We start from the raw sequence: 18,348 nt of genomic DNA on the forward strand, positions 1-18,348 counted from the left end.
CACGAATTTAAGGTACAACATAGTGGACTAGGAAATGTTCCCAGATCATAGATTTATAGACATTACAGAGCCATCAAGTGAACTACCGAAAGATTAAAGTCAAAATAAGATGGCAAGTGGCATATTAGAGCCATGAATTCCCCAAGTTCAAGCTCAGCAAAAATTAAGCAAATGCTCTCGTATTAGTCACATTTTATGCATCAGTAAAACTAATTCATATACATTCAAGAGAGGTAGTGTAATTTACAATTAATCCTACCTTCAATAAGAGCATTTTGAGTCACTTTTCAGTACTTAACCCTCTTAGTGCGGCGGGGATTTCAGGGGTACTAGTGAGAAGTGCAAAGTGTAATTTAAGAAAATGTATCACCTTAGGAAAAAAAACATTATAAAGTTATTTGTTTAGATATCCATATGCAGTTTTTTTATTTTAAAATATAATATTGTATTTAATAATGATGTAATACATTTACATCATCTGAATCATAAACGTAATTATTACAGTATCATAAATTTGATGAATATTTTTTAGCAATAATATTTCGATTTTTAGACACAAAACTAATATTTTTTTAAAAACATTTTTCAATTAAACTACGATATTTAAATATAATAAAGAATCAAAAAGACATGTAGAAAATATTATAAATAAATAAAGAAAAACCATTGAGTTACAAATTTTTTTGTCAGCCTCTGCATAGTTCGATTTTGTTGAAAAGGCTGATCTCACTGAGTCAAATTGGGACTTTTCCCCTTTCCTTGAGACTGCGGCAATGTACTTACAATCTAAAGGCAGAAAAAACTAAGTTCTAACTCACAGAGAACTGCCGACAATGTAATCCATTACACAGGGCGCAATTGATTAGATACGTCGGACGGCAAGAGAAACCAAAATGATTACAAAGCAGTGCTCTCATTTCCATCATCTCAACAAAGTCTGAATAAGCAGGTATATATCAACACCACGACACCACAACACATTCAAGAGATTACAGATGAAAACAGATTTGTAGCATTTCAGTGGCTTATCAAAGTGGAAAGACTACTCAGAAAAAAAAACGAATTAGGCAGAGCTTCCCGACATGTACAAAACTGAACGAAAAATTATGGTAAGAATTATACTTTTTTAAAAGCAATTAAAATTGCTAATAAAAAATTTTAAAAATAGTTACGTTATTCTATGGAATTCAACCTATCGATAGCACAAAAACCATAAATTATTAAAGAAAAAACCATAAGTTACAACGATTTAAACAAAAGCCTACGCAAGAGCCGATATATCGGCCCGCTGCACTTTTCGCCAGGGATACGAAAGCCGATATATCGGCCCGCCGCACTAAGAGGGTTAAGTAAGGAACATTGACATGCATATACCACATTCTTACCACAAAGAAATCATGCAGAAAGGTATTTGAAACTGTAATCCAAACATGAAAGTATATGAAGGTAACATTTTTTCAGAAAATGATAGCAAAAAGCTTGTTCAGAGATTGTTAACTTCAGCATAATGGTATAGATTCATGTAAATAGAAAACTGCTACATGCATTTCCAAATATTTTTAAAAACTCATGCACTCTTGTCGAGGAAAATTATTTCATTTTAAAAACAAAGTATCATGCAAAACTTTGATGCCTAATAGTAGCTTAGGAATTATTTTAATCCTAGTTTTAAAGTTAAACCTAGGAATCCGATAGCATTTTTTGATTGTGTAATGTCAGTTGGCTCATGAAAATTAGCCAACAATATAAATTCAAAAACACTGAGTATTCCACAATTTTTTTTTCTAGCCTTGCAATTCCCATGTACAATAAATAAAAATTTCCTAACAATTAAAAAGTAAATTCAATAAAAAGCATACCAAAAGGTATTTCTTCTCAAGCTTACAATCATAATTTTATTCAATCATTTAAGCTAAACTAAAATCAACTTGAACTACATGGTTGGCTCTATCTCCCTCTATCTCATACTTAAAGTAAATATTATGATACTATTTCCATTTGGTATAACTTCCAAGTGATTTTTGGTTACATGAAAATCAATACTAATAGACCAAAATATGTTTTAATAATTTACATAAGCAAGGTAAAATATCTTGCTGCCATAAGAAGAGCTATGTTAATACCTATATAAGATTGATAAGATCCACAAATAACAATTTTAATACTCAATAAAAAAGTGGCTGTTACAATTGGGCTTTAGAGTACAGAAGTACATTATTTTTTTTTTTAAGGTAATCTACCGGTTAAGGTAGGTTTTTGGATGGACACAACTACCAAACAATATATTTTATTACTCCTAACAAAACACAACATCCATCATCCTACTCTATATCAGGTCCCCCTTCATCTCTGAGTACTTTCTTCCTCCCTTCATTCCGTCCAACATCCCTATCCTGTTCCTTCCCTTTCCTCTTTTGCCCAACATTGTACCCTCTATCACAGTCTTCAACATCCCACTGCCGGTCAACACCCCCTTCATCCACTTTTCCTGCCTCCATAGGATTGCTCCCAACAAACCCCTCTCTTCGCCCACCATACCAAGTACTTCCTCATTTGTTTTCTTCTCTGTCCATTTCACCTTCTCCATTCTTCTCCACACCCACACGTATACGTCTATCCTCCTGCTTCAATGACCATGTTTCCGCACCGTACATAGCTATGCTCCATATCAAAGTTTTTATGAGTCTTTTCTTAACATCCTTACTCAAAGTTATTGCATGAATAAATTCAATTTCTATTTTAAGGATATCATCAGTACTATTATTATAAATTTACAAAACTGCTGAAATAGAGCAAATTGTCCAGGACAGGATCGGGCAAAGTTCAGCCTAAAATATTTCTCGGTAAAAATTAAACATTCTATCAATATCATAAAATAAATCATAAGCAAATCAGGGCTTAATGTTTTGAATTATAAGTAGTGTACAAAAATAATGAATTTGCAAGGAAAACATGAATTTATCATTTAATAATTATAGAAAATCAAGACATTTATATCGCATGGGCCGAGAGCAAAAAAAATTATCTTATCTAAAATATAGCCATTGTGCATGCAAATGTATACATATGCATATATACACATTAAATATTAGATTTAAGCCGGCAAAATTCTGGATAATAGAAAACATTTTCAGACAAAAATGAATTAAATTAAGTTTGCAGTGAGAGACCGATAATTCCAAAAAAGATTTCCAAGAAATGAATTGTCGAATAAAAAATGCAATGATTATGTAGTACAACATTTACCAAAGAAAGACAGAAACATTCAAATGCATAACTAAAAGATTAGATAGAGAACATCAAAGAAAAAATATGTTAGTTCATACTGAACTCATGCTAAGAAAAAGCATAATAGTTTTATGCTTTTCCATGAAAATAATAAGAGATGCACTGCATAGGTTACCAATGCTTCTTATGAAAAGCAAATCTTGGCTAGCAAACAGACTAAACCCATGAAAAATTGGAATTAGTTTACTATCAAATAGCAGTTAAACCAGCAATAATATTTCAAAAAATCAAGCTGTAAATTTATATATTTTCTGCTCAAAGAAATTTGGCCTGGTTTGTCCCAATTAGCCAAAAATCTCGCAAGCCTAAGGGTGTGAATACGAAGTAAGGTAGAAAACTTCAATGGCTGCTCCTATTATCTTACCTGTGGATGATGAAGATGTGATGGGGTCATGGCAGTGACCATTAACTTTGGCCGGTGAGTCTGTGGCTAACTGGGAAGCTGTCACAGACCGTGTTTGAAGAGTTCCGGTCTTTGATGGAGAAGAAGACCCCATGCCCACTCCAGGCTGTAAAATAATGTGATGGTATGTTGTCAGCAGCCAAAATTAATTTAAGAAACCTTTTAGAGCAATTGAGTAGTAGACTCTGGATAACATCAAAATGCAATTCCATAAGGCCATCTAGCACAAACTGAAATGTCTGTATCATCTACATCAATTCTTGACAAATTTATAAAATTGAATCCAAACAATCAATCAAATTTACTAATACAGAGTATTCTTATTTCATTAAAATAACATAAATGAATTGCTGTTACATATTATCATTAGACCAATCCATCTTAGTCATAACATGTTACACCATAAGGTGTTTAAATACCTTTTCTGGCGCCTCAAGTACAAATGACTTTTTGAGAAAACTAAATATAGAAAACCATAAGATGCAGTAGAAGACACTTCCCAAAAGAGAGTAGGGTACTTCACAAAATAGATTATACTTAGTAGAAAATTTCATGGGAAATATGGTTTTAATTAATGTGAACTGAGATGCCGGAGATTTTTGTTCCATAAGTTATAATTGCTTAAATTAATCTTAAAAATGCTTAAAGTACTCATTTTAAAAATTGAGGCATTAACATAGAGACATTCTGGTTTCTCAGTATTCTTTGATACATGCAACGTACTAATTCAATTTATAAGAGAAAAACTGAACTTCAAATAAATAGCAGACAATTCACTCATCTTTTCATGTTTCTATTCCCTTATAATTACAGATGTTCAAGCACAGTGATTAATTAGAAGTCATTCCAAATTAATTCTTATCCCTAGAGTTGAAAATTAACTGAAATACAGTACAGTACAATAAGTATCGTGACTGGTTCATTGGAGCCTCAACAGAGCTGTGGATGGGGGTCTGACCGGTCGGCTAGGTAGCGGTGTCCCCCACTACACAGGCGCACTTTACTTCAGTTGCCTCTGCACATACGTTAAAACAGGAGGTGGATTTCTGTGACGTGTGATTGTTTCTGGTATCATCGCACCAGCATGGAGCACTCCGTCGAGCAACGCTACGCTTTGAAGTTTTGCGTTAAACTTGGGTAATCTGCGTCAGAAACCCTTGAACTCATTAAACAGGCTTCTGGGGATGATGCCTTAAGCCACACAAGAGTTTTTGAGTGGCAGAAAAATTTTGAAGGAAGGCCGGGAGCTCGTCAAAGACGAGCACCGCGTCAGACACCCGACGACCGCTCGAATCTATGCTCAGGTGGCCAAAGTGAAAAAAGTTTTGGACTCTGACAGGCATTTAACCATCGCCCTTATCAGTGAGGAGACCAGCCTATTAGTCAGAACCGTCCACACCATTGTAACAGAGGATCTTGTAATGAGGAAAGTGCGCATGAAGCTGGTGCCGAAAGTCTTGAGTGAGGAACAAAAACTGTTGCGGGTAGAAATTTTTGCAAGAAATTTTGGACTGTGTCCAGGAAGATGAAGATTTTCTCAATAACGTTATTACCTCAAAGGATGGCTCAAAAGGAGCTCAAAGGATGTCAGTTGGACTCCATCGAGGCGGTTCAAGCGGCAATGACAAAGGCTCTCAGCAGTATTCTGGAAACTGACTTACAGCGGGCTTTTGACGAGTATCAGACACACCAAACAATGTGTATTGATGTAGGAGGAATGTATTTTGAAGATTATTAAGTAACTGTAATGACAACTGTAATTGATTTTGATTTTTGGAACCAGTCCAGATACTTATTGTACAGACCCTGTACATATTTTTTTTACAGTCTTACCTCATCCAGCAGCTGCCTTAGCCTCTGAAGCTGAGCCTCAAGCTGACGGTTATGATCTTCTAAAATCTGCATCCTTGCTTCCAGGCGTCCCTTATGCTGACGTAACAAATGGGCCTCCGCTAGCATGTCTGAGTCTCCTCCAAGGCTTCCCTGCTTTAAAGTAAATAGAAACATCAATACTTGTACAAAAATAGGGAAGCAGCCAACATCAAAAGTGATCCGAGATAAATATTTAAGAATTATTTTCATTACCATCAATTTCCAACATCATACTAAGTTTACAAGGCCCGAATCACAGATGAATAAATACAACTTACACATTTAATTTAAAAAACAAATACACTTGGATGTCTAAAACGTCAGTTTAAAGAATACTTCACAAAGTAGCGATTGATACTTGGAGAAAGAAACCAAAGTGATTTCTTTTTATTTACTTACTGAGTGCACTCTACCACCACCCTGAGCTAGCTGATGCTGCTGAAGTAGTAGTTGTTGCTGTTGGAGATGGTGCGGCTGAGATTGGAGGATATGTTGCTGCTGGTGCAATACTGGGGACATCCCAAGAGTGGACACAGAGTCTTCAGGAGTTGAGCCAGGGGTCTGCTTAGCTCTGAGACGTTCATATTCATTCTGCAGCTGTGAATTTTCTTCTTCCAACTCCCTATAATTCATTGAATTTATATGGCTATTTAGTCATTTAAATTTTCCTTTTAATATTGAAATATAAAGAAGAATCTCCTGAAATCTCAGTAAGTGAAAACTTACTCCATATTATTTGATACTATGCAGTGGATCTTTTAGGCACTAAGCACAGTAAATTTTTAAATCCTCTTAAACATTTTATACCAATTAAAAAAAGGGTGAATTAAATTACGCAGCTTTTCTCAAACTCAAAAATGTTGACAGCTATTGACAGCTCATGCTTAATGGCTTTGACCTAGAAGGCAAATCTCCCCTCAAGATACCATGATCCATGACCCATCAGCAGCAAAGCAGCAGAGGGGTCAAAGGAGTGACTCATCTTCCAAGATCTCTTATGAGCAAATGGTGATAATTGCAAAACCTGAATATTTATAACACACACACTGGCCTTTTTATGACAATTTCATGGAATAAAGCTGCATATAATGAGGGATGATAGGATGTATACAAAAGAATGAATCCCCAACATTTGCATAAATCTGATATTCCAAATCCACAAATAATACTAGAGTATACTATAATAACATAAAAGAGTAAAAAAGAGATACTCTTAAAGAAACGTTGCCTTATTTTCATCTAATAAATTTTTATCTAAAAGACTTACTATCAAATATGCTTTAATAATATTCAATTATTATCACTGACTGTAATAATAATATTAGTTGGAGGTAAATAATGTACTGGTCATGACATTTTCATAGTATAATTTTTACTATTATGTGAAATTGGTACTAGTATTTCAATTGAGAGATTTCAAAGTTATAGAGAGTCTTTGTAAAAACAAGTCTGAAAGTTATACATTTTACATAATACTCCAAAAATTAGCAAACTTATGGAACAATACGAGTGACATAACTTTCAACTGGAGAAAGGAGATTCAGAACTCGGTGTATTATATGCTTGATCAAAAAATTTATCTACATAAATCAAGGCCACATAGCTGTACAACTAAGTTGCAAAAATTATCATCAAAGAAGGAATTCACTCACCTAATCATTGCTTCTAATTCCTCTCTCTGCTCTGCATCAATTGCAACCATTATCTGCACAGGTGATCGGGGTACATTAGGTAATGATAATGACAGGGACTCTCCTAACACTCCCCTCAATCCTTCTCCATTGAGGGACTGACAATACTGGGCTATCAGTTGATGCTCATCATCCCTAGAATAAATATCATGTTTTGAAGTTTCAACTTTGTTTAGATTTCAACTTATTAAAAATATTGGGAAAATTAACTGAGTACATTCAAGTATTACAAAATTTTGGGAAACTATAAATCATCACACTAAATTATTTGCACTGAGAGACAGACTGTCTCCAGAATAAATCCATCTTCAAGTTGCTCCTTATGGCTTAGTGATTTAATTACAAATTTAGCCAGAGAAAAATTAAAAAATGCCAATGATATGCATACAATAGTCTGTAAATCATGATGTCTTTAGATTACACAATGGATGATATTTATTAATGAATGAAAAAAATCCTTACTATTGGTAAAAGCATAAAAGCACATACAACATTATTTAACATCTTAAGAAGCAAGTTACTTCCCATCAAGAATTTACCAGGAAAGCACCTTCTCATTCATTAGTCAACCATATTCTTCAGCCCAAAAGTTGTTACTTTCTTTGCTCAAGAGGCTCACATATGAAACCAAGTCCTAGGGCATGTGGAATTCACTTAATCAGGTAAAGGTAGGTCTGTACCTTTCCTTGTGTAACCAATGCTATCTAAAAAGTTATACTTGCCAAAAAAAAACATTCATTTTGGTTTCAGAGGCAATACCCAAATCTGAACCAATCAATCTATAGCAGGTAATCCATCAAACTGGTCTGTTCATTTGGGGAAATATTCTGTTGAGAAAATGTGCAAAATAAAGAAATGTTATTTTTTCTTACGAGTCCGGTGTGGAGTGTGATCGACCACGAAGTTCAACTTCAGCTAGCCTTGAGGCATACATCTCCAGCCTGGAGTGCATGTCTGCTGTGGAGGATGTGGTGGAGGAAGGTGCAGGGACAGAGGAGTTGGCTGACACACTGTTGGCTGGAGGCCCACTGGCCGGAGTGATATTCCCTTGCGGGGGTGACTGCTGGGGTGTACCCTGGGAGAGGTGGTGGTTCTGATGAAGGAGATGGTGGGGAGAGGGTGCAGGGCTCTCCAGAGGATCACCCTCAAGCACTGTCTGCACAGGGAGATATCCCACACGAGGGTGCTTCTTAAAGTAGCGCTTTGACTTGAACTTATTGCGAAGGGCACGGGTGAAGTCTCTCACATCCTCGCCAGAGGTAGTCTGCAATGATCACCAAGACAATGCACGTTAACAAAGTATGAGTTTTCTGACTGAATTGCTACAATTGGAAAATTCATTATTTTTATTATGAAATAAACACTATTACATGAGAACATAAAAAATGACAATCCACACATGCATTGCTAAGTTTAATTTCACTTTAAAATAGGACTTAGGAATTTCAAATACTTTTTTCACTCTTAAATTATTTTAAATGCATTCATCATCAATTTCAGTAATATTTTTATTCTCAATAAATGTTACAGTAATAAAACTTTTAGACATATCATTTCTCTAGGCATGGCAGTGTAATTAAGTTATATTAAACTCTAATTTAGCTAAGTAACAATGTTTCATGGATAAAATAGTAATTTTATTCACCTAAAGCAAAACAGTAAGTTTTTCTTCGATGTTTCATTATTATTCATTCATAAAAAATTATTGCTGAATATGCATAACCTAAATTAGTCAGGAATCTGTATTCAACATTCAGAAATTTGACAAAGAAAAGTTTACTTTTCGTGCACATAAATTACTCTGGTTTGTGTTGCATCACTCAAAAATGCACTTTCAGTAAAAACTGAATATTTAGAACATTACTTCAATTCATGGCTTTAATTTTAGAATCCAAATTACCTACATCACTCATCTAGAGATTCAATTTTTTCTGCCTAGCTTAAGAATGTGTCACTTTATGTATTATCAACTTGTTTCAAAAGAGTCCATGTTATCACTCAAATAATAACATGCTATACTCACAGCCATACAATACTCTTGCATGGGATGAGTCAGCTTGTGATTCTTTGCCTTCCGACCAGAAAAGAAGCAGTTCTGGCACATGTCAAAGTTGAAGCATTTTAAACAACGGTACCTATTAATGAAAAAGGGAAACATTACAAAGAGTTTATCAATAATTCATTTCAATTATCACAACCAGGTATAATGATGAGAAACATACCTAAATCCAACAATTGGATACTCTTTACAGATATTGCACTTCGCTTGATGTTTGGCTGTTTCTGCAGCAGAAAGGCGATGGAGCACAGGTAGCCATACTAAACTCTGAGGCTCCTGCTGCAACCAACTTAAGAAATGGACAGCCTGCACAAAACAAATACACCAAAATATTGTAGACAACTAAGGATATAAAATCCTATCAAGATTCTCCTCCTCAAACACCAGAGCTCAAGAAATAATAAAGTCACAAAATTAATCTGATACATCATTTGGAATTACAACTCTCACAATGAAACCAAAGACTAAAATATGAAACAACGGAGTGAAAACATTTTAAAAAACCATTTCCTCCTTGCCCATGAAAAATATAGAGAAATAAATTATGCTTTCAAAGTTAATTAATCATGTGCTTTGCTAGAAACATAATGCTTTATAATATATTTTTTTTTAACTTTTTTGGAAATACTCATCGAAATTGAAGTATGAATAGTTTTTACTATGATTCTTTCTCTTGGCTAACATATACTCACAATGGCTATTTTAGGGTTTTCATATGGCTTTTTATGGGCTCACAATGGCTTTTTTAAATGTTGAAACAAGTTAATTAATTGATAAATATGTATCATCATGAAAACAATTAAAATAAGAAATAGTACTAGTTTGAAAATACTAAAGTAATAGGGTTTTCAACACTTTAGCAATAAAAAGCACTTTAAGGAGGGAAAAAATATCAAGTGTGATGCTAGAGTAAATACAGGTGTATATATTTGACTCTGCATTACCCTACTTACATCTATTTCTTCATTCTCATTTTTTTTAATATCATACAACTTATAACTGCCTTATAATCGTAATGCCATACCTCAATGGTAGTCTTGTCCTTTCCAGCCTTTTCAAAGCAACTCCTGACTGATGGCTCTATGTTTGAACCACCAAAAGCAGCCACTTCCCCAAGCTGACGTGGCACCTGAACACAATCATGAAGCAACAAACCTAGTTTCCTTTGATCAGCCAAACGATTTGGGTCAGCAATCAGCCGGAAAAGGTCTTCACCATGAAATAAAACAATCGTGTTAATTCACCCATTGTGATCTGAAAGCCATTATTGCAATAGACAACAAGCAAGGCACTTACATCTATATTTCTCTTCTAGATGGCCTTTGCAGAGTAGCACCAATCCCACTTTGAAGGATAGAACCCGGATCTGTCCAGTTCGTTGGCTAAATTTAGAAACAATCACATTAGCAGAGAATTAATTTCCAGGTCTTCATCAATGATTGTTTAGACATTAATGATTTTTTTGTAATAGACATTTTAGAAATTTTTTCCCTAAGACCATACCAATATTTAAACAGTCTTGGTTCATAAAATCATTCAGTAAATGTAGCATATAACTATAAATTGCAATGAATAAGATAACAACCTATGCCTAGCAAAATTAGAGCCACAATTATTTACCAACAACTTGATACAACTGCAGTCTAACCAATGTTTTATGGGAGAATGCTGAATTCTGAAATTTTAAAGATTTTACAATGTATGATTACAACATAGCAGTCTGCTGTATTCCAGGAAATGAATCCCCATTTTCTTCCCCACCTTAATACTAATTAGTCACAAAAATCAGTTTGTTTCTTTAGGTAGGGGTGAAGACACCCTTCATACATATAACAGAAATGCCTCTGCTGCGTCAAACGCCATCGTATTTATGGTATTTCCAAGACATTCATCACTCAAGCAGCCATCTCCATGATGATGACTAGCACATTTTTTTTAATACAAAATTTTGTAGCTCTTTTTGGAAATAAAAAATATTTACAAATGACAGTTAGTAACATTTGGTATCATCCCTTCAATTTCACAAGAAAGACAATTTAATATTCTTAAAAAGAACCATATCCCTAAAACAGTGAAATTTACAGAATACATTTCAATTAAAAGAAAATAAAAAATAACAAAAGCACATAACTAAATTATTGTCATGAGAATTCATCTAAACCAATAACCAAAGAATGGAATTAACAAAATTTTAGATGAGAAATGTATAAACTTCCTATCTGTAAAATAGTAAATGGAAAGGAATTCAGTCTCTTTCTTTTTTATCAGAGGGTATGTTAAACCAGGGAAAAGAACCCTCCCAATTAGACTAAGGCTGTAAATTCTGTCTATCATACTGCATGTTGACTTTTTCGAAGGTTATTTCACTAGTTGTTGTATGAAAACGTTTTTTTGATTTTGATCAACCAAATTTGCTTGCGCTTATTGTTTCACTTTAAAAGCTAGCATGCTGTTTCACTTTGTATTAGTACCAATCTCACATCAATTGATCTTATTCCCTGAATTACATTTGAAATTCTGTTAAAATACACTATGAACTTCAATAAAAAAGTCCCATTTCTTTCATCAGTGTATGTTTGGCGTGGAAGGTGAAGGGATACCCCAATCATTATTCCTACTAAGGGATGAAGTACGAGAACAGTTAATAATGACAGTAGAACCTAATTTACACTGTAAGATCACCTACTTATAAATTTGACCGCTTCAATATCTTACTCTTACTTGCTGTCACTTATGTAGTATTAACATTGTAATTTAGTAAAAATACCATAATAATAGTAATATTTAAATTTAATCAATTTCAAGATTTTATCTGTGTCCCATACAATCAAGAAAATTCAGTGTCAACTCCAGCTACGTAATCAGTACAGAGGCTCTCTACATTTATCTACAGAAATATGATAGAAATCGATACAAACCTATCATAAACATTGAGCAGCCAATTCAAGCAAAGGTCAAGGCATAGGGGCAGATCAACAAGGGAAGGAGATTCAGCTGCCACAGCTTCATATAGTGATGAGAGTACTGTCACCATATCAGTGACATCAATCAGTTTGTCATTTTGTGCTCGAAGACCATGTGAGTCGAATGAATCCAGGGCAACACTGAGCTGGAGCAGATCCACTGGAGGGATGGAAAAAAGTTTCAGCACATGAAAATCACACCATAATGAATTACGATAGTTTCCCTTTTCACAAGTTTTTCATTAAAAAAATTAATATAAATATTATGGAGCAGCAAAAACATGCTTACAGCACAGCCTTTTCTGGACAGTTCTGAGCTTCATAGCTGTTCGATAGGCAGAGAATCTAACTTCGTTGAGGTCAGCCAAAGAATTGACTAGATCAATCATTTTAGGATGGTCCCAGTGGGTGGTTTCAGCCTGATGACTGCAAGAAATGCAAAAAAATAAGATTTTCACCATAAACTCATACAAGCGTATGTGTACTGCAGCAGCTTGTACTGCAGTGATTCTGCAAATGAAAACAATCCTGTTAATCTCAAGGATGCATAATGACAATTTTTTATCAACCATTGATATGGAATAATTCTCTTTCAATTTTTTTACCAAAATTTGTAATCTTGAGAATTTTATTACATGCTAAGATTCACTTCAAGACCTTGGAAATTCAGTATTTGTGAGTAATAGACATTCTCTTCCAATCCCTTAAATTGTGTCAGTGAATTCAATCTCTCCAAAGAAATTTTTTAAAGGAATGGTTGGAAAGAAATTATTGCCCATGCATGTTATTTTGACTATCATTTATAAATGTCTGGTGAAATTTTCAGACAATTTCCTTTGCCATATTGTGATGAAGTAAATTTACTTTTGGCACATTAACATGAAATGTGTTAAAACTGCTCACTTGATGTAATAAGGCACTTTTGTGGGTGTGGTGGCTCTCTCCCATGGGTGCTCCACCGAGGCCGAGAGGAATGCATGGCTGGGCACTGCACCACCCTCCTTCCCAAAGTCAGTTAGCTGGCGATATCGCTCATCCACAGAAACCTGTAGTGCTTTCCACCTGTATGGAAAATAAGAAGAAATTAGCTGCATGCAGAATGCATATGCTAGTGTGTGTATACAATCCAAAGAGCATCACAAACCTTGTGTTTTGTTCCTCAAGACGAGTGATGTTGCTTTGGGAGAGGGCAATGTTAGAGGCCGTGAACGAGTTTGCTTGGTCATTCACTTCATCAATGCTGCGTTGGATGGGTCCAAGTTTTTCACTAAATTTCTGAAAATTAACATTCAATTAGTACATAATACAAGATGTTTATCAATTTAAAACATTTAAGAAATTTAATTTAGACTTAATGCTAAGAATTAAAATTTAGATTTATAACAAAACCTTAAACAATTATTCATTAAAAATAACACCATGATAATCATGAAGCAAAAATGCCATACATATTTCCATGTCAATCACTCATTTAATGTAATTAATTCATACAAAGATTACTGCCATAATCACAGATACATTTAAAATTAGTTTAAGTGCAATGATGAAATTATGGCTTAATGATAACAAAGTTTTGAGAAAGACATGGAGTAGTCGAGTGAAAGATACATGCATCTTCCCATTTGAATTAAAAAATGGCTACTAACTAAATCATTCCAACCATGAATAACATTACATGGATTAATTAAAAATGTCCAAAGAAAAGGTTAGGGAGCTTACATTTGATTCAGGAGATTTCTTCATGAATTTGTAAAACATAAGCGTAAATGAATGTATTTACTTTTGAAATACAATGATAATTATTTATTTAGCATTAGTTGGAAAACAGCCCTTTAAGACTTTCACATCGGACTATTAACAATGATAAAACTAGACACAATTACAAACACCCAAGCCCCATGCGGGAAAAACCCACCCAGGCGGGAATCAAACAGATGACCTTTGGTTTAGCAGAGGAGGACTTTACCCCACCACCACAGGGGCCAACAGGGTAAGGTCCTCATCTCTTTATTAATAATAAAAGAGACATAAATTAGATAAATGAAGTTCAGCTGGATCATTTTGAAAATTTTAACACATATACCAAATCCAGAGAGAAATTAAGGGAACTTACAGAAATTTGGGTGCTTACTTGTAAATTATCTAGCATTTCCTTCGCTTCTGCTGCATCTGATGGATTTTGCCATTCTGATCTCATGGATTCCGCTGTTGACAATCTGTATGCCAGGTCATCAAGGTTCTTCTGCATTACACGCATCCTCTGCAAGAAAATTACAACCAGATCCATTATTGAAAGCTAAGAAATAGCCAATCCTAGCAAAAGAGAGAGTAAACGAAGGCCTGGCAGTGGGACTATGACTAATAGTTTTAATTTTTTTTAGGGTAGGCGACCGACAGCTAAGGTCATTTGCACCATTAGGGATGGACAGGAGAGGGATGAAGGGTGGAGAGAAACCCAGTGTCGGCATTAGCCTTCTCTTAATGAAAGGCGCCAAGGGATCCGCAGCTTAACATCCCATCCGATGGAAAGCATACTCACTCAAAATGCCTTCCACAAAGCACATCAAGTAGGGATTGGGATAACACTGAAAAATATCTGCTACCGCTGGGATTCGAACCCAGGCCCTCTGATGTGGGAAGCTTGTACATAAGCCACCACAACATCCCAACCGCCACTATCACTCATCCAAACAAACTAAAATGCTGGACATTAAATATTAGTAATAGTCAACAACATCCTAAGTCAATGTGTCATTAAGTTTACACTTTCAAAATGCCATGATATTATACCACGTTTAGTAGATTAGTCCAATCCTCAAAAACACATACAAGTTATACAGTTATTTCAGCAATAAATTATGAATTTCAGACCTAAAATTTTCTGCCCATAAACTTTTTTCACTGCAAATAACCTTCTTTTTAAGGCTGCAGAAGACTGGTAAATTTTTTATTTTAATACTAAAACATGTCAATGTTGTACATATGTTTAATTTAATGTAAATCATGCAATAAGTTAGCAGATACCTCCATTCCATTTAAGCTAATTCTTGCCAACTGAGGATCATCACCCAACTTCATTTATTTGAGCTAAGTATACGGGTGTAAATAAACTAGAAAAACCTTGTTCTTACACAGAACCTCCGGACATTTCCTTTACAGAACTCTTGGAAACAAATAATCAGAACTCTTCAAGTCAAATGCTTTCTCTGTGGTCTCCTTCATCTCCCGGGTGCACAATGTCACGTGCGCCCCCGGGTAAACAGATTACTCTATGATTGACAGAGATCGCGCGCGTTCTCCCTTCTCAAATGTCATCCTCACTTCTCCTACACCACCATGCGTGGCGACAATCGACGCCGGAGCACGGAAGGTCACGAGGCACTCACCCCGGGAGACGAACTGCGGGGTCCGCTCGCCGCCGAGGAGGAGCCGAACATATTGAGACGGCTGCAAGGAGAGCGATGGACTATGAGGCGCCTTTTCAGGAACCGAAATGGAAAAGCCAAAGAGGGAGGATGCACTCGGGAGAAGAAGGACGAACCATCGGCCGGCACTAACACGACTACCGCCGGGGAAAACTGTGACACCGCCCGAAGAGGAGGCGAGGGTGGTCCAGGAAGGAGGATAATAGGGAGTGGGAAGTGTTGGGAAAGAAAAACTTGGGCAGAGGGAGATTTTTTAGACGACGCGTGTGAGGGGAATCCGAAAAGCACTAAAAACCACGCGCAGTGCTCGACGGCCAGGAATTCAACTCGGGTCAAAAATAAGATGTGAAAAAGTCCAAAAGGCGTATAGGAGCGGGCGTTGCACTCTGTCGAGTCGAGTCGGGGCGTCAAAACGTCAAATAATTTAGCACTGCGGGGGCGGGGGAGGGAAGAGGAGGGAGGGGAGGCGCTAAATTGCTACCAGTGGGGCAAAATTATTTTTTCATCCCCACCGATTCCACCATATTTTCACTACGTCACCGTCGCATAGCCCTTCCGCGTCAGTGAAATTATTACAATTTAAAAGCTTTTTCCCGCCGCGCGACGAATGAAGGTCTTTCAGAGAAGAAAAAAAATGTTCTTCCAGATGGTTGGACGGGAGGGGGGGAAAACAAAAAAACGACACCACACGTCCGTCCGTGACCTAGAGCGAAGTGCCGAGCGACGCGCAACAATGATCCCGCGGGCCGACCCGTGATCGCACGCTTTCCCATCCGTCACGTGCGGTGACCCTTTCGAAAGGGGCGGGGGAGTGCCCGAGAGGGGAGTGTGGGGGCGAAAAGGGTGAGAGGACGCTTCCGAAACAAGAGGCGATCTTCCCTGATCTGCGGGGAGAGAGGCTGACGAGAAGAGCACACTGCCTGTGGGAAGAGGATAGGATATCCTCATCTCGAGGGCCCGCCCACGCTCGCGCCCCCCACTTGCAGCGAAGGCGACTGCGGAGCGGGGGACGGCGTGAGGGGGAGGGAGGGTGGGAGGTGGGCGGGAAGGCTGGGCTCGGGGTCGCTCCCGCAGACACCCGGCGGCCCCGCGCCGGCCCGAGTGCAATGTACGCCCGTGCGACGCCGTTTCGTTGACGCGATCGACGCAGAGCACTTCGGGGGTTCATAGAACTATCGAAAAACCAAGATGTACAATTCACATTGATTCCAACCAAGGATAAATAAACCTTTATTCACGATGAAACCAAAGTCAACAGTCGAATGCCATTACAAACCATTGCCTTAATCGATTTTAACCAATAGGTACGAAAAAAGTACACTTTCGCGTCCTAACTCATTGTTTTATTTACCTAACTCACATAACGTGCATATTTAAGGATCCTCTTTAGCGGGGGACAATATATTTCGTCAAAAAATATTGCTGGTCTTTTTTTTAAATGACATTTTTGGAGACTGTATAGTACTTCATGGCAACATATTTTGCGCTTATATTATAACAAACTTCAGGATAAGTGAATACCGTCCGGATACCAATGCAATAACAGTATTAACAGATATCAATGTACCTGATGCTGACGTTAAACAGAGAAAATCTAGGTGCTGTCGAAGTCTCAATAAAACTATAACGGGATAAATATATTACTTGGACTTTAATGACCCTCCTCCCCTTTTTCCAAGTAACGCTAACAATAAGTGACCAATATTCAATCCCTACCCATTACTACCACTAAGCCGCGCATTCCTTCCAGCACATTCACGAACATTTGAATCAATATCAGCGACTGTTCCGTTGATTAGCTACAACCTGGCGCTGGATGACGAAAGCTACTTCATTTTGTTGTTGATTATCGTACTCATCGAGGAGATTTTGGGCAATGGCCGTGCACAAACGCGTTCCCTTCTAAAACAACCGCCCCTCCCTCCCATGACGCATTTCGCCTTACCCTTCGTTGGGTTGACATAACTTACGGACAGCACCTCAGTAGCCATTCTCACCTATGAAAGAGAATGGAGTAAAGAAGAAAAAAACTGCTGTCCTAATGGGATTTAAACCTGTTCCGCAAAAATAATTAAAAATTGAAGAGATGTTATTCAAAATAGTCACGGGTTTTGCAGCGAATATTTTGGTCCTATCGCAGAAAGAATTAATTAAGGCATGGGATCAATTAATTAAAAATAAAAAATTGGCAATTTTCCACAAAATAAAATTTATTAATGCGACCGGTTTCAATGTAACTACATCATCGTCAGGTCCATTAATTTATTTTATTTTGTGGAAAATTGCCAATTTTTAATTAATTATGATATTCCACCATATCACCCCGGAAACGTCTCTTTTTATGCATTGGATCAAGTTTGAAGAGGATTCAGTAAATTTTTGAAAAATAATGCACGAAATGAAAGTAATTGATACATGGAAATTTGTGAAATAATAATGGAAGCTTCGTCAGTCTGGGAGAAAGCATACCAAGAAATCATCATGTTTACATGACGACAGTGGAAAAGTTCAAGAAAATCTATTTTAATTACGACACCAAGAAAATTAATAAAACTTCAAATTACTATCGACGGAGTAAAACTAGTTCAGGATGAAAAAAGATATTTCCGAGTTACATTCTTCAATTCTCGTTATCCACTTGCACTGT

General features: G+C 36.5%; 1 protein-coding gene across 1 annotated transcript in view; it reads right to left on the minus strand.

The window, feature by feature from the left end:
• Window positions 1-18,348, minus strand: part of Dys (Dystrophin) — a 479,719-nt gene that overhangs the window by 5,133 nt on the left and 456,238 nt on the right. Inside the window, exons 59-72 of the mRNA XM_071591999.1 lie at window positions 14,408-14,536; window positions 13,421-13,551; window positions 13,180-13,338; window positions 12,566-12,702; window positions 12,232-12,436; window positions 10,610-10,695; window positions 10,338-10,522; window positions 9,477-9,619; window positions 9,278-9,389; window positions 8,127-8,518; window positions 7,216-7,389; window positions 5,963-6,185; window positions 5,525-5,677; window positions 3,653-3,797 (exon numbers count right to left, since the gene is read on the minus strand). Coding sequence (XP_071448100.1) covers window positions 3,653-3,797; window positions 5,525-5,677; window positions 5,963-6,185; window positions 7,216-7,389; window positions 8,127-8,518; window positions 9,278-9,389; window positions 9,477-9,619; window positions 10,338-10,522; window positions 10,610-10,695; window positions 12,232-12,436; window positions 12,566-12,702; window positions 13,180-13,338; window positions 13,421-13,551; window positions 14,408-14,536 — 2,374 coding nt within the window. The remainder of the gene's footprint in view (window positions 1-3,652; window positions 3,798-5,524; window positions 5,678-5,962; window positions 6,186-7,215; window positions 7,390-8,126; window positions 8,519-9,277; window positions 9,390-9,476; window positions 9,620-10,337; window positions 10,523-10,609; window positions 10,696-12,231; window positions 12,437-12,565; window positions 12,703-13,179; window positions 13,339-13,420; window positions 13,552-14,407; window positions 14,537-18,348) is intronic.

This window comes from Hetaerina americana, unplaced genomic scaffold (genome assembly GCF_022747635.1).
Source record: "Hetaerina americana unplaced genomic scaffold, ioHetAmer1.1.p SCAF_1, whole genome shotgun sequence".
NCBI classification, from domain to species: domain Eukaryota; kingdom Metazoa; phylum Arthropoda; class Insecta; order Odonata; family Calopterygidae; genus Hetaerina; species Hetaerina americana.